Genomic DNA, 12873 nt, shown 5'->3' with positions numbered 1-12873 from the left:
TGCAAGAATTGGAATAATGTTTTTTCTCCACTATCGTTATTGATGACTTATGGTCTGCCTCCTGAAGGTCAAATGCAGTGCTTAATTTTCAAATTCTCTGTTAGCAAAGAGCTATTAGTCACCTCCAGTCCTCTTTTTGAAAGTTTGTGGATTAACAGAACCTTATCCATAATGTGCAATATGTATGGAGCAACTGCTCTGGAATATCAGCAGGCATACAAATCTGTTTTGTTAGAAGAATGGCCTGTGTTTTAATAGTTTGTGATCCACCTTTTCAAAACTAATACCTTAAACTATTTAAATGGCGAATCGTAACCCTAACAGGAAATGCACAAGGTCATCATAGGGCTGAAGGCCGATAAATCCCCTGGACTTGATGGGTTGCATCCTAGGATATCAAAGGAAGTAGCTACAGAGCTAGTGGATGCATCGGTAGTAATCTTCCAATAACCCTTAGATTCTGGAAAAGTCCCGGAGGATTAGAAAACTGCCAATGTAACACCCTTATTCAGAAAGGGAGGGAGACAAAAAAAGTTATTTTATATTATATATATATATAATATATATATATATATATATATATTATAAAAAAATAGGCCAGTTAGCTTAACATGTCATTGGGAAAATGTTGGAGTCTATTATAAAGGATGTAATAGTGGAGCATTTGGAAATGCATAATATAATCAAGTAGAGTCAGCATAGCTTAGTGAAGGGGAAATCATGCCTGACAAATTTATTAGAACTCTTTGAGGAGCTAATAAGCAGTAAAGATAAAGGAGAACCAGTAGATGTAATATATTTGGATTTCCAAAAGGTGTTGTAAGGTACTGCACATAAGGTTACTTAAGTATATTAGCACGGATCGAGGATTGGTTAACTAATAGAAGACGGAGTTGGGATAAGGGGGGCATTTTCAGGATGACAACCTGTAACTATTGGAGTGCCCCAGGGATCAGTGTTGGGGCTACAGTTATTTACAATAAATAATAATGACTTGGCTGAGGGAAGTCAATGTACTGTTGCCAAGTTTGCGGATGACAAAGATGGGTGGGAAGGCAAGCAGTGAATGTGACGGTCTACAGAGGGATATAGACAAGTTAAGCGAATGGGCAAAAACTTGGCAGATGGAATATGATGTGGGAAAATGAGATTATGCATTTTGGCAGGAAGATTAGAGGAGCTGAATATTAAAGAGAAAGCTGCAGTACAGAGGGATTTGGGGGTCTTCATGCATGAATCACAAAGCTAGCATACAAGTTCAATGGGTAATAGGGAAGGCAAATAGAATGTTGATTAAAAACAAAAAACTGCGGATGCTGGAAATCCAAAACAAAAACAAATACCTGGAAAAACTCAGCAGGTCTGGCAGCGTCGGCGGAGAAGAGCAAAGTTGACGTTTTGAGTCCTCATGACCCTTCAGCAGAACTAAGTAGAAATAGGAAAGGGGTGAAATATATGCTGGTTTAAGGGTGGATGAGAGGGGGGCGGGGGGGGGGGGGGTTTGTTGGGACAAGCAAGCAGTGATAGGGGGAGATCACCAAAAGATGTCACAGACAAAAGAACAGGTGTTGAAGGTGGTGATGTTATCTAAAAGAATGTGCTAATTAAGATTGGAGAGCAGGACAAGCAAGGTAGCTCTAGTGGGGGTGGGGTGAAATAAACCATGGGTGGAATACATTTAAAAATAATGGAAATAGGTGGGAAAAGAAAAATCTATGTTATTGGAAAAAACGAGGAAGGGGGAAGAAATAATATGCCTTTATTTCAAAGGGAATGTAGTATTAAAAATAGGGAAGTCTTGCTAAAACTGTACAAGGCACTAGTTAGACCACAGAGATAAAAACAAAAAGCTACTGCGGATGCTGGAAATCCAAAACAAAAACAGAATTACCTGGAAAAACTCAGCAGGTCTGGCAGCATCGGCAGAGAAGAAATCAGTTAACGTTTCAAGCCTTCAACGTTTAGAAATCAGTTAACGTTTCGAGTTAGACCACACCTAGAATACTGTGAACAATTTTGGTCCCCTTTTCTAAGGAAAGATATACTGGCATTGGAGACAGTCCTGAGAAGGTTCACTAGGTTGATCCTGGGTATGGAGGGATTTTCTTATGAGGAGAAATTGAGTAGGTTGGGCCTGTACTCATTGGAGTTTAGAAGAATGAGAGGTGACCTTATTGAAACATAAGATTCTTAGGGGGCTTAACAGGGTAGATGCTGAGAGCTTGTTTCCCATTGTGGGAGAGTCTAGGCCATAATCTCAGAGTAAGGGGTTGCCCATTTAAGACCAAGAAGAGGAGGAATTTCTTCTGAGGGTAGTGAATCTGTGGAATTCTTTACTGCAGAGGGCTCTAGAGGAAGGGTCGTTAAGTATATTTGAGGCTGAGATAGATTTTTAATTAGGAAGGGAATCAAGGATTATGGGATAAAAGGCAAGTGGTGGAGCAGACTCGACGGCCGAATGGCCTACTGCTCCTTGGTCTTGAGTTCCGTATAACGTTTAAAAAGAAACCCAGGCTATAAATGAATTTAATCAGTAACAATGCAAAAAAAACTGCGAGGTCTTCGTTAACGTTAATTTATTTGTAAAGCAAAAAGACTGGACAGAAATGGTGTACTTAACAGGCGTCGACCAATAGTGTTTGTAGCGATTCCAAAGCCGTTTCCTATTTCCAGGCGAAGCTGAACTGTTTCCAGTTTTTGCAGTTGCCACGTTGCTTCACAGCTCACTCATTGTTTTGAACACTGGCAGGTGAAGCAGTGTTCTATTTTTGATGCCTCTCCGCCTCGTAGTATCAGATGAGAAGAGTAAAGCCCATCCTCCCACCCAGACGCGCACACATGACACTCGTCCTGTCCAGCCCATGTGATCCATTACATTACTGCCTGCATCTTACCAAAATTGTCGCATATCTGCCAAAATTTGACTTGTCTCCTACTTTTGGGTTTGACATTCTTTATATCTTACCACGTGGTATTCTCCCAACTCTGCATTGTGCATAGATCCCGAAACACTAATCTTTTTCTTTTCACAGCTGTATGTTGCGTTTCGCTGTTGCGGGTGTGTAGTAATAGGTGATGAGGATAAGAATAATACCGCTCACAGTACAAGATCTCAGGCGTAAATAAAAGATCTCCACCCCAGAGGGCTGTGAATACTCCTTGAGTATTTTCAACACAGGTCGAAGGGAATCAAGGGAGTTGCGTATAAGGCAGGAAAGTGGAGTTAATGTAGAAGTTCTGGCATTATCAGAATAGACTAGAGGGCCTCCATGACCTTTTAAATCTCCAAGATGTGGCTGGGACAGGCGTAATACAGCGGATCTAACAAAGACTGGCGATATAATCTACAACATTTATACATAGCGAGTGTGTATGATACAAAATCTATAAACGGGATGGGTTTAATGTACAGGTCTATAAATAGTGGGGATTGCAATGTACAGCATCTACAAATAGTAGGAGTCGTAATGACCTGACTATGCCAACTTCCTATATGTGTATTGGCATAATTCACTCTTTCATCACGGCTCTTTATATTTTTCCCTTCGAGTCATTTCCCTCCCTCAGTCATTTTTTAAAGAGATTAAATTTTAAAATAAGTTTCTCACTTTGCACTCTGAACTTCTTAATACGGTCTTATTTTTGATTTGATTTTGTTTTCTGGCACTGATTTCATAATGTTACTAAAACTGACCAAAAACTTTAATTTAAACTGACCTTTATTTAAAAGTAGAATTTTACCTGTGAAAATGAGCCAGTGAAAGGTGTTTTAAGGCCATGTCAGATTTTAGTGGAGTCTGGGGTGTGGGACAGTAAACAGAATGCTCCTAGGGCTCAGGTGAAATGTAGCTCTGGAAGTTGCGAGCACTGTATTTGGTCAACGGGCGTGGACAATGCGGAGAATGTTGGGCTTGGACCCCCCCTTGCAATGGGATGACGTGCCTGAAAACGATGCCGCCGTTTCTTTTCTCTTGTTTTAAGTGCTTCGGGTGACGTGTGTTACTCAAAACGGAACATGCTTTCATACATTGTTAGAGCAGCGAGCACATGATGAACTCAGCCCACCAGCCCGCTTTAAAAGTTACCTGCAAGAACCGAGAGATCCATCCCGCCGCTTCGTGGAAACTCAAGCGCAGCCGAAGTTGATCAGTTCTTAAAAAAAAACTTTGTTTCCTTCTTCATAAAGTTCGACTTTCTCCTTAAAATGTCGCAGTTCGGTTACAGGAGAGAACTGCAGAAGTACGAGGAAATAGACGAGGATGAAATCCTTGCTTCCCTGACTTCCGATGAGCTGAAGGAGCTGGAGAAGGAGTTGGAAGATATGGAACCGAATGAATTTGTTCCCATTGGGCTGAGGCAGAAAGACCAAACAGATAAAACCCCTCAAGGAACGTTCAGCAGGGAGGCTTTGATGGCGTACTGGGAACACGAAACACAGAAACTATTAGAAAATGAGAGACTTTCGGTCGAACTAAACCAGGTGAGCGCTGAATCCAGAACTTGACATGACATGACAGAATAAGAACTGCCTCAAATTTAAAATCCCCCAGCACGAAAGGAAGCCATTCGGCCCAACTTGCCTGTGCAAAGAACTATCAAATTAGCCTCAGTTGCTTGCCCCTTCCCCATGGTCATGTAAATGTTTCCTTTCAAGTATTTATCTAATTCCCCCTTGATTGTTAAAGCAAATTGCTGCTGATGCCGGAAATCTGAAATAAAAACAGAGAATGCTGGAAAAACTCAGCAGGTCTGGCAGCATCTGTGGAGAGAGAAAAACTTAACATTTCGAGTCCATATGACTCTTCTAGCAAAGCTCTGAAGAAGAGTCATATGGACTGGAAACATTAACTCTTGTTTTTCTCTCCCCACAGATGCTGTCAGACCTGCTGAGCTTTTCCAGCATTTCCTGTTTTTATCCCTCTTGATTGTATCCGTTTCCACTGTCCTTTCAGGCAGTGAATTCCAGATCATCAACATCACCACGTGAAAACATTTGCCTTATTTCCCCTATGGTTCTTTTGCCAATTATCTTAAATCTGTGCCTTTTAGTTACCCATCCTACTTCTCTTTATTTATTCTACAAGACCCTGCAATCCCAGATCCTTGTTATCAATTATTATACAACCCCAATTAAACAATTGGCTAATTTTAAACAATGTTTGGAAAATGCACAGCCTTGTGCTTAAATGTAAAAAGAAAACAAAACTTCTAGTTTGAACTATGTGCCCATGTAATAGTTAGAGGACCTCTGTGATTTGTAGCATTATGCTGTTGGGCTGATACATTCTATAAATTGCTGCCCATGAAAATTTTAATGTACCGAAAATTCACATCTCAGCCCTACTTCCTTCTCGGAGCAGGAGCCCCAATTGTTCCTATATACAGTGTCTTCCTGTAAAAATCTTATGAAAACTAAACTTTTAAATCACCTCTCTTCACTTCTCGCCCAGGGTTCATCATTCCTTCCTCTTATTTCTTTGTAAAGTACTGTGGATATTTTATATATTAAAAGTGCTATACAAATGCACATGGTGTTATAGCTTTGTAAGACAGTGCTCTATCAATTCTCTGCACAACTATAGTGCAGAAGAACCTTTAATACATTGACAGTGTCCCAAAAAAAAACCCTGCCTTAATTTCCAAACGTCGGTGTTAGCTACCCAAAGGAATCCAGTACTTCATTTTTGCTAACAACCAACAACAGACTAACTTGTTTCTAACTTATGCAGAAAAATTGAGAAATCAGATGGACAAATCTTGGAGATCCTCACATGAAAGCCTAGGGTGCAGAGCTTTGAATTTGATCACATATGTTTTATCATTGAGGATCTGGTATTTGCATTCATTGCACACCCCAATATGCATCGCTGATTAATGTGAAAATATGAACCTTTACAATAATCACGATTATCAGAATTTTGTGTGTAATGATGAGTGTGCTTACATGAAGGCAACAAAATTATGTGAATAAAATTGGTTAAAGCTTTCAATTTGATGCATGCCTTTTTAGGGGTCATCTATAATTGGTGTTACTGATTGTTGCTCCATATACACTCACCACTTTTTTGCAAAACATTTTTGATAGGGTCTAAATGGAAAAACTACTTGCATACTCCTATGTAAACCCTAGTTATAGATGACACCTAGCTTGGCTCTTGTTCTATTTATTTATGGAATAACTGAAGCCTGAAATATAATACAAACATATGATAACAAAGGTCCAGAAAAGACCAGTTAGATAAGCTGTATCTTTTGCATGCCATGGTCCCTATCTGCCCTCTGAACCTCCTGAGTGGCAAAAAAGAGAAAAATAAATAGGCTAATTTTGGGGGGGAAAAAACTGGGAAATTTCTCTCAGAACCCAAAGTCAATCAAAAAAGTTCCAGGAGCTCACAATGACACACCCAGCAATACCCAGTTACTTTTTACACACTATTGTGGCCTCACTCAAGACCTCAACCCGCTCCTTTTTGAATGTTTATTTCCACTCACTGCACAAGCTGGCTACTTGTTCTATAATCACAACTCAGAAAGCCATGTTGAGATTCTTTAATAGCCCTCTCTTTGTCATGGTACTTATATAATCTATCCCTTCTGGCATTTTGTCTAAAACTGAAGTCAAACTTATGAGTCTGAATAATTGTCCATGTCAATTTTTGCCACCATATTGGCTTCTCCCAATTTTAGACCCCAGTGAGCTGTTCAAGATATAGTCAAGGAGTTTGAAGAGTACATCGCCTATTTCTTTGAGCACCCTTGGTTGAATGCTGAGTGTTAGCAGCCCAATCTGTTTTAAGATGTCTTTGTCTATCCAAGACAATATTTGTATCTGTTTGGATACTATCAAAGTTTTAATAGCAATCCTATAGTATATTATTGGTAACTCAAGATTCATCTTCAGTAGTGAAGACTGATACAAAGCAGCCATTTAGTCCTCCATCATATCTTGGGAGTCCATCCAAATCTGTTCTGAGAAATCCTCCAAAGATCCTGTGCAGTCCATTATATCCCTCTGACTATAAATACCATTGGAAAAGTCCTTGTGATTGCTACCACTGTCGTCTTCTCCAATAAATCATAATCCACAAGCAATTATCTATAACAAAATAGGGAAAAGTTAGAAATGATTAGAGAGTTTAAAAATCTATGCCAATGGGGGAAAAGTGACATTAATTTTAAGTTGTAATCCAATAGAATGGGTGAAGCAATATGTATACCATAGGATTTATGGTATTTATTTTCCAATGTTAATTTCAGTCACCAATTGAAGCTACGAAAGAAGATACTGAAGATGACTATGAAACTGAAAGTGAAGGGGACCAATCAGAGGATGAAGTAGACATAGAAGAATCTATATCTGAAGAAACCGAAGATGAAGATGAAGATGACATTGTAACAGAGGAGCAAGAAGAAGAGGAGGCTGAGAAGAAGAATGCACAAGAGGCTGATGACAAAACTTTAGATATCAGATCAGTTAGCAGTAATGGACAGGATGGATCACACTCATGTAATGGGCATGTTGATGACCAACCAATCTTAAACAATATTATGCAGCACAACAAAGAGAAACTAACAGAAGATGATCCAAATCTCAAAGCAACTACCAGCTCACCAAGTGGAAACACAACTTTTATTGAGGACACTCTAGACAGCATTAAGAATAATGATTCTGAAAAAACTGAAATCAATCTGAATAATATTGAGAACATAAGTATTGCAACGTTCACACTCATTGCAGAAGCTCTGAAATATAATACAGTTGTCAAAATTTTGAGCTTGGCCAACACTCATGCTGATGATCATGTGGCATGTGCATTAGCTGACATGTTACAAGTTAACAGAAGCATCACCAATCTTAATATTGACTCAAACTACATCACAGGCAAAGGGATCTTAGCCATCATCAGAGCCATACAATACAATGGTATATTAACAGAACTGAGATTCCACAATCAAAGACACATATGTGGAGGGCAGGTTGAAATGGAAATAGCCAAACTTCTTAAAGAAAACGCAACGCTTATGAAATTAGGCTACCATTTTGAACTGCCAGGACCACGGATGGCAATGACAAGCATCCTAACCAGGAACCTGGACAAACTAAGGCAAAAACGCCTCCAGCAACAAAAACAGCAGCAAGAAATGGACAAACTGCTTGGTATTGTGGAGCCAACAAACCGAAGGACGATTGCCTTGCAGAAGGATTCACCGAGATCCTCCCCTTGTGCTTCTCCAAAAGGCTCACCCTGGTCATCTCCTAAAGTCATCAAAAAAATCAATACTCAGAAAGCTGCTGTTCCTCCTCCGCCACCCCCTCCACCTCTTCCTGAGAAACTTGTACTTCCACAGCCACCACCCCCTCCTCCACTACCAATACAGCCAACCCCCAGCAGAAACATAGCCGAAGCCATTAAGCTTCAAGAGCTGTCCAAGATGAAATCTCAGAATATCCACCGAAACGCCAAAGTCAAGAAAAACAAAAGCAAAAACAAGAAACTAAACAAAGAAAACCATATTTTGAAGGAACTCAAAAATTCTTTAAGACCAATTTCAGACCAAAGATCAGAGAATGGGTCAAGACCAGCAACTCCTCAAAGGACATTCCATGATGAACTTATGTCAGCTATCCGGTCGAGCAGTATAAAACAGCTAAGACCAGTAAGTTATAACAAGGAGGAAAATTAAAATTGTTGAGAGACAATTTATGTTACAGATTTATATAATTGAATTTCTGTGCGTGCACAGTTGAAAGTGTTGTACATTTTGGCAAGGATTGTAAATATGAAATCAAATAATTTGACATACTGTCTGATTCTGCTAACACCACTGTAGAGGGATCTATAAACTTTTTTATTTCAGTCATGTTTAAGATTTGTTATTACCCCTATCATTGCTAAACAGATAATTTGAAATTATTTAAATTTACTGTAATGTATAATAAATAAGGTTGATCAAATTGAACGTATGACAACAAACGAGGGTTAATTGCTTATCTAAATATCACCTTCTATGCAATGGCCCTGCATTCATTTATTTAACAAAATCATTGTCACTAAATTCCACAGCCAGTTAACATTCTATTTTACTCAAATAATTAAAGTGAGGCTTTCAAATATTTATGTCAACTGAATAAGGCTATATGATGTAATGGCTTGAAGTAAGGTCACCAAGTTTCTATTGCAAGGGCAGTCCAGTTATTGCTAAATTGACAGGTAAATTACTTCAGTCCTGTGCTCAGTAACTGTAACATTCATTTGGAAAGAAAGCCATTCAAAATGTATTTTTAAGAAATAGGGTTGCATCTAACCAGAGACATGTGATTAATTGAAAACTCAATTGGGGGATCAAATCGTTCTTTGCCATGTTAGTAATGAACAGATCAATGCATTTATATGAAATTCTTTGGTCCACTATTGTGCCAACAATATGCCTTAGCCCCAGCCTCAGAAGAACTTTGCACACAGCACCAATGGAAACTTTCTGCTTTCCATATCAGCAATCCCAGATTATTCACAAAGAAATATCAAAAACCAAATTCATTTTAATCACATCATAATAATGAGTATATGTTGCCTAAAGTAATTAATATAAATTTAATCATGCATTTTACTAAGAATATTAATGATGCATTTTATTTTTTAGGTTGAAGTTCCAGAATATCTTCGATGAATATATCATTTGTTTCTTTCGTCATGAAAGAATGATGCAAATCTATTCAACAGTGGACCCTGAAAACGTAGAATGGCTGCTGTTATTAAATAGACGCCAGCTCTGATCTACTCAGAAGCTCAGTAAAACATTATGTGCACTTTCAAATGTGTAAGTGCTGAGTATTCTAGCATGTGAAGTGGATGTTGAGTTCTTTTTTTAGCATTAGTCAATGGATGCAAAGCATCTTAATGAAAGAATAACTATCATAGAGTAAATGTATTTATATGTAAATATGTAAACAGATGGATTTTCTATTTAAGTAGACAATTTTCATATACTGTTAAGTGTTAAATGAACGAAATGTTTCGGCAATTGCTTTAAAGAATTAAATAATATAAAGTACATCAGTGACTTTTAGATGTTAAAACTTTTAATGCTGTTACATAGGTAATCCATGCTTCTGCTGTCTGTAGAAGAATCTTTGATAAACATGGAATCCATCATTTAAAATTCATTTCCATGCCTTTGATAAATATTAGACAGTAATAAAGGTGTCTCTGGGCAATAGCAGTGCCTACTTTCGATGTGCCATTGAAGTATTGCAAGGTTTGTCCTTTTTTACTCTATACAATGGTTTGGTCTATAAGCCCTGCCAACCCTCAGGTACCGCATCCAAAGGGCTTTTCTTCACATGTGTGCCTAAGCAGTGAGTGATGGCAGATTGTCCAGTAGTGGAGGGATTTGGAGGAGGACAGAGCCAAGCATGATACTGTCTTGGCCAAACTCATTTTGTTAAACCAGGAAGAACTGCCGCAGGACCACTTCATTTGTTTGTGTCTCAAGCAATTCAATTTCGTCTGACAGTAATTAACCTGTGGCAATGCAAAGATTAAATGGGCCAGACCATCAGGAGTTGACACCATGCTTTCTCATGTTGTCCATTTAGCCAGTTACTAGGATGGAGGCTGGGGACAATCAGTCACTCTTTTTTCCTAAAAAAAAAATGAATGAATATAATTTTAAGATAGAACAATAACTGACTTTAGTTGTGTTTCATTGCAGGCGTTTCAAATGTTCAAAAGAGAGGCTCTCATCTGTATAGAATTATATTGTAAACCAGCTATTTGACTACAGTCACTGTGGGTTGTTGAGTGTTTGCCCCTAACATTATGAGTAAAATTTAAAACCAGCATATATGGTTATTGCTGGCGACAGCAGTGTTTCAGCATATCTTCTGGTTGCTCTACTCTGGGCCAATGGTGGCCGATTGTTCTACCTGCTCGATTGTTAGACCTCTCTGAATAGTAAAACTGTGCAACGTTTAACAGGGACCCTGGTTGGACAATGCCAGAAAATGTTCTCAACCTGTCCAGTTCTATTTAAAGATGCATATACAATGTGTTGTATAACAATTCTGTTACATAGAAACATAGAAAATAGGAGCAGGAGTAAGCCATTCGGCCCTTCGAGCCTGCTCCGCCATTCATTATGATCATGTTGAATGCATTAGACTCATTGTGTCTACACTTTACTGCTATGTGTCTCAATGGTGTTAAAAATGACTGCTGCAGCCAGTCCTGCCGTCTGCCTTCCTCTTCAAATAGCTGAGGCAGGGAAGATTGCGTTCAGTTAACAGCATCATTATTCCTGCTTGGGAAGCAGGAATTGTCCTATATGAGTACAGGTGAAAAAGCCCACACATCTTTCCATTGTAACCTGTGCAGGTGACACAACTCCATCACTGACTCTGTAGCAAAGTGGAGCTTAGAATAGACATAGGTACCTGAGTCTATAAACACCATTTCCATGAGTAAGAGCAGTCTGCATCCAGTACCATCACCTCTTCTCCCCCCAAATAATATAAAAAGAGGGAAATCACAGTTGGAATTCTCAGATCCAGAATTTCATTTGTTGTAATTGTAAGAAACATATTTTTATTTCTGTTGGACTGTTGTACAGAACATTTTTTTTATTTCTGTTGGCCTGTGAGTTAAAATTACAATGGCTACAGGTTGAAATACCTGTCCGCTGGGACAGGATGAGAGATGTATAATAATATTGCAGTCCTGGAACAGAGTGTACCATGAAAGACAGGATGGTGCTGGAAAGGATCCTGGACCAAGGGAGCTGCCTGACAACAACATTTTAATTGGCTTCTGACCAGGTGACCAGGTATTTGAAAGCAGTGCAGCTAAATAGCTCCTAGCCTGAAATGAAAAAGACCTAACAACACTCTGTCCTGTGTGTGGAAGATTCCAGTAATTCTACAGTAATAGCTAACTGACTATTTCCCTCCTCATATCTCTATAACCTGCTCTCTCTGAAAACCCCTGTCAAGAGGAAAAGGGGAAAATCACTGTTACAGACATTGAAAGGCAACTGCTCAACCAGTGAACTAAAGACTGAAAGTTCATCAACAAGAACTGAAAGGAATTTGGAAGGCATAAATCAACATCAACCCATCGAATCCTGTACTCTGGAATTGGTGCTATTGAACTGTTTTATCCCATCCTTAAAATCCATGTTTTTGTGTGTCTTATGTATCTTGTGTGTGTGTGTGTGTGTGTATAGGGATTTAGGAAGGGGTAGAGTTTAAGTTATAGAGTTAGAAATTAGCAGTTCATTTTTTTTGCCACTAGTTAACGGCAGTTTGAATAATAAACTTATTTATTTATTAAGTTTACAAACTTGGTGCTCGTATTCTGTTAACCTCAATTAAACAGTTAGGTAGAATTAGGACAATCTGGTGGTTTGGTCAAACTTTTCACATTTGTCGTGGCTCGGGGAACAGTGGGGCTTGAAATTGCAGCGCACTATCCCACAGTGAGTCATGACAGAATCATAAATCTGAAAGGCAAAGCCTTCCAAAAATAAACACAATTCCAGACAATTCAGCTGTGACAAACCCAAAATTCAAACCCATTTTTTTTACTACTTGACCTAAATGAGATGCTAGCTCAGAAACGAGTGACATCCTCGGCCAGAATGTCTCTGATCCTGCTCACCCATTTCACATTGACAATATTGACAACATTACACATGAGGAAATCAGGGAATTGTGTTTGGGCTAATTTTGATGGTATTGTCGTTCATTTTCATATTGAGAAGAAGCTGTGACAACTGGGACAGAAGCAGTTTAGGCAAGTTGGTGTCAGGGATTGATACATGTCACACAACTGGTGGAGTTCTGATAAAGGTGGTTGCTGCCTGACTTCCTGGTTC

At 38.9% G+C, this 12873-nt stretch overlaps 1 protein-coding gene across 1 annotated transcript; it reads left to right on the top strand.

Moving 5' to 3' along the window:
• The first annotated feature begins 3930 nt into the window (after positions 1 to 3930).
• Positions 3931 to 10240, top strand: LOC144696727 (leiomodin-2-like). Its single transcript, XM_078568385.1, has 3 exons — positions 3931 to 4480; positions 7258 to 8658; positions 9643 to 10240. The coding sequence occupies exons 1-3, from the start codon at positions 4205 to 4207 to the stop codon at positions 9667 to 9669; spliced, it is 1704 nt and encodes a 567-aa protein (XP_078424511.1). The 5' UTR covers positions 3931 to 4204; the 3' UTR covers positions 9670 to 10240.
• The last annotated feature ends 2633 nt before the right edge of the window (positions 10241 to 12873 follow it).

The sequence above is a fragment of the Cetorhinus maximus genome, chromosome 22 (genome assembly GCF_964194155.1).
Source record: "Cetorhinus maximus chromosome 22, sCetMax3.hap1.1, whole genome shotgun sequence".
In the NCBI taxonomy this organism is placed as follows: domain Eukaryota; kingdom Metazoa; phylum Chordata; class Chondrichthyes; order Lamniformes; family Cetorhinidae; genus Cetorhinus; species Cetorhinus maximus.
Note: the sequence above shows the minus strand (reverse complement) of the source record. Positions and strands in the feature narration are given on the sequence as shown.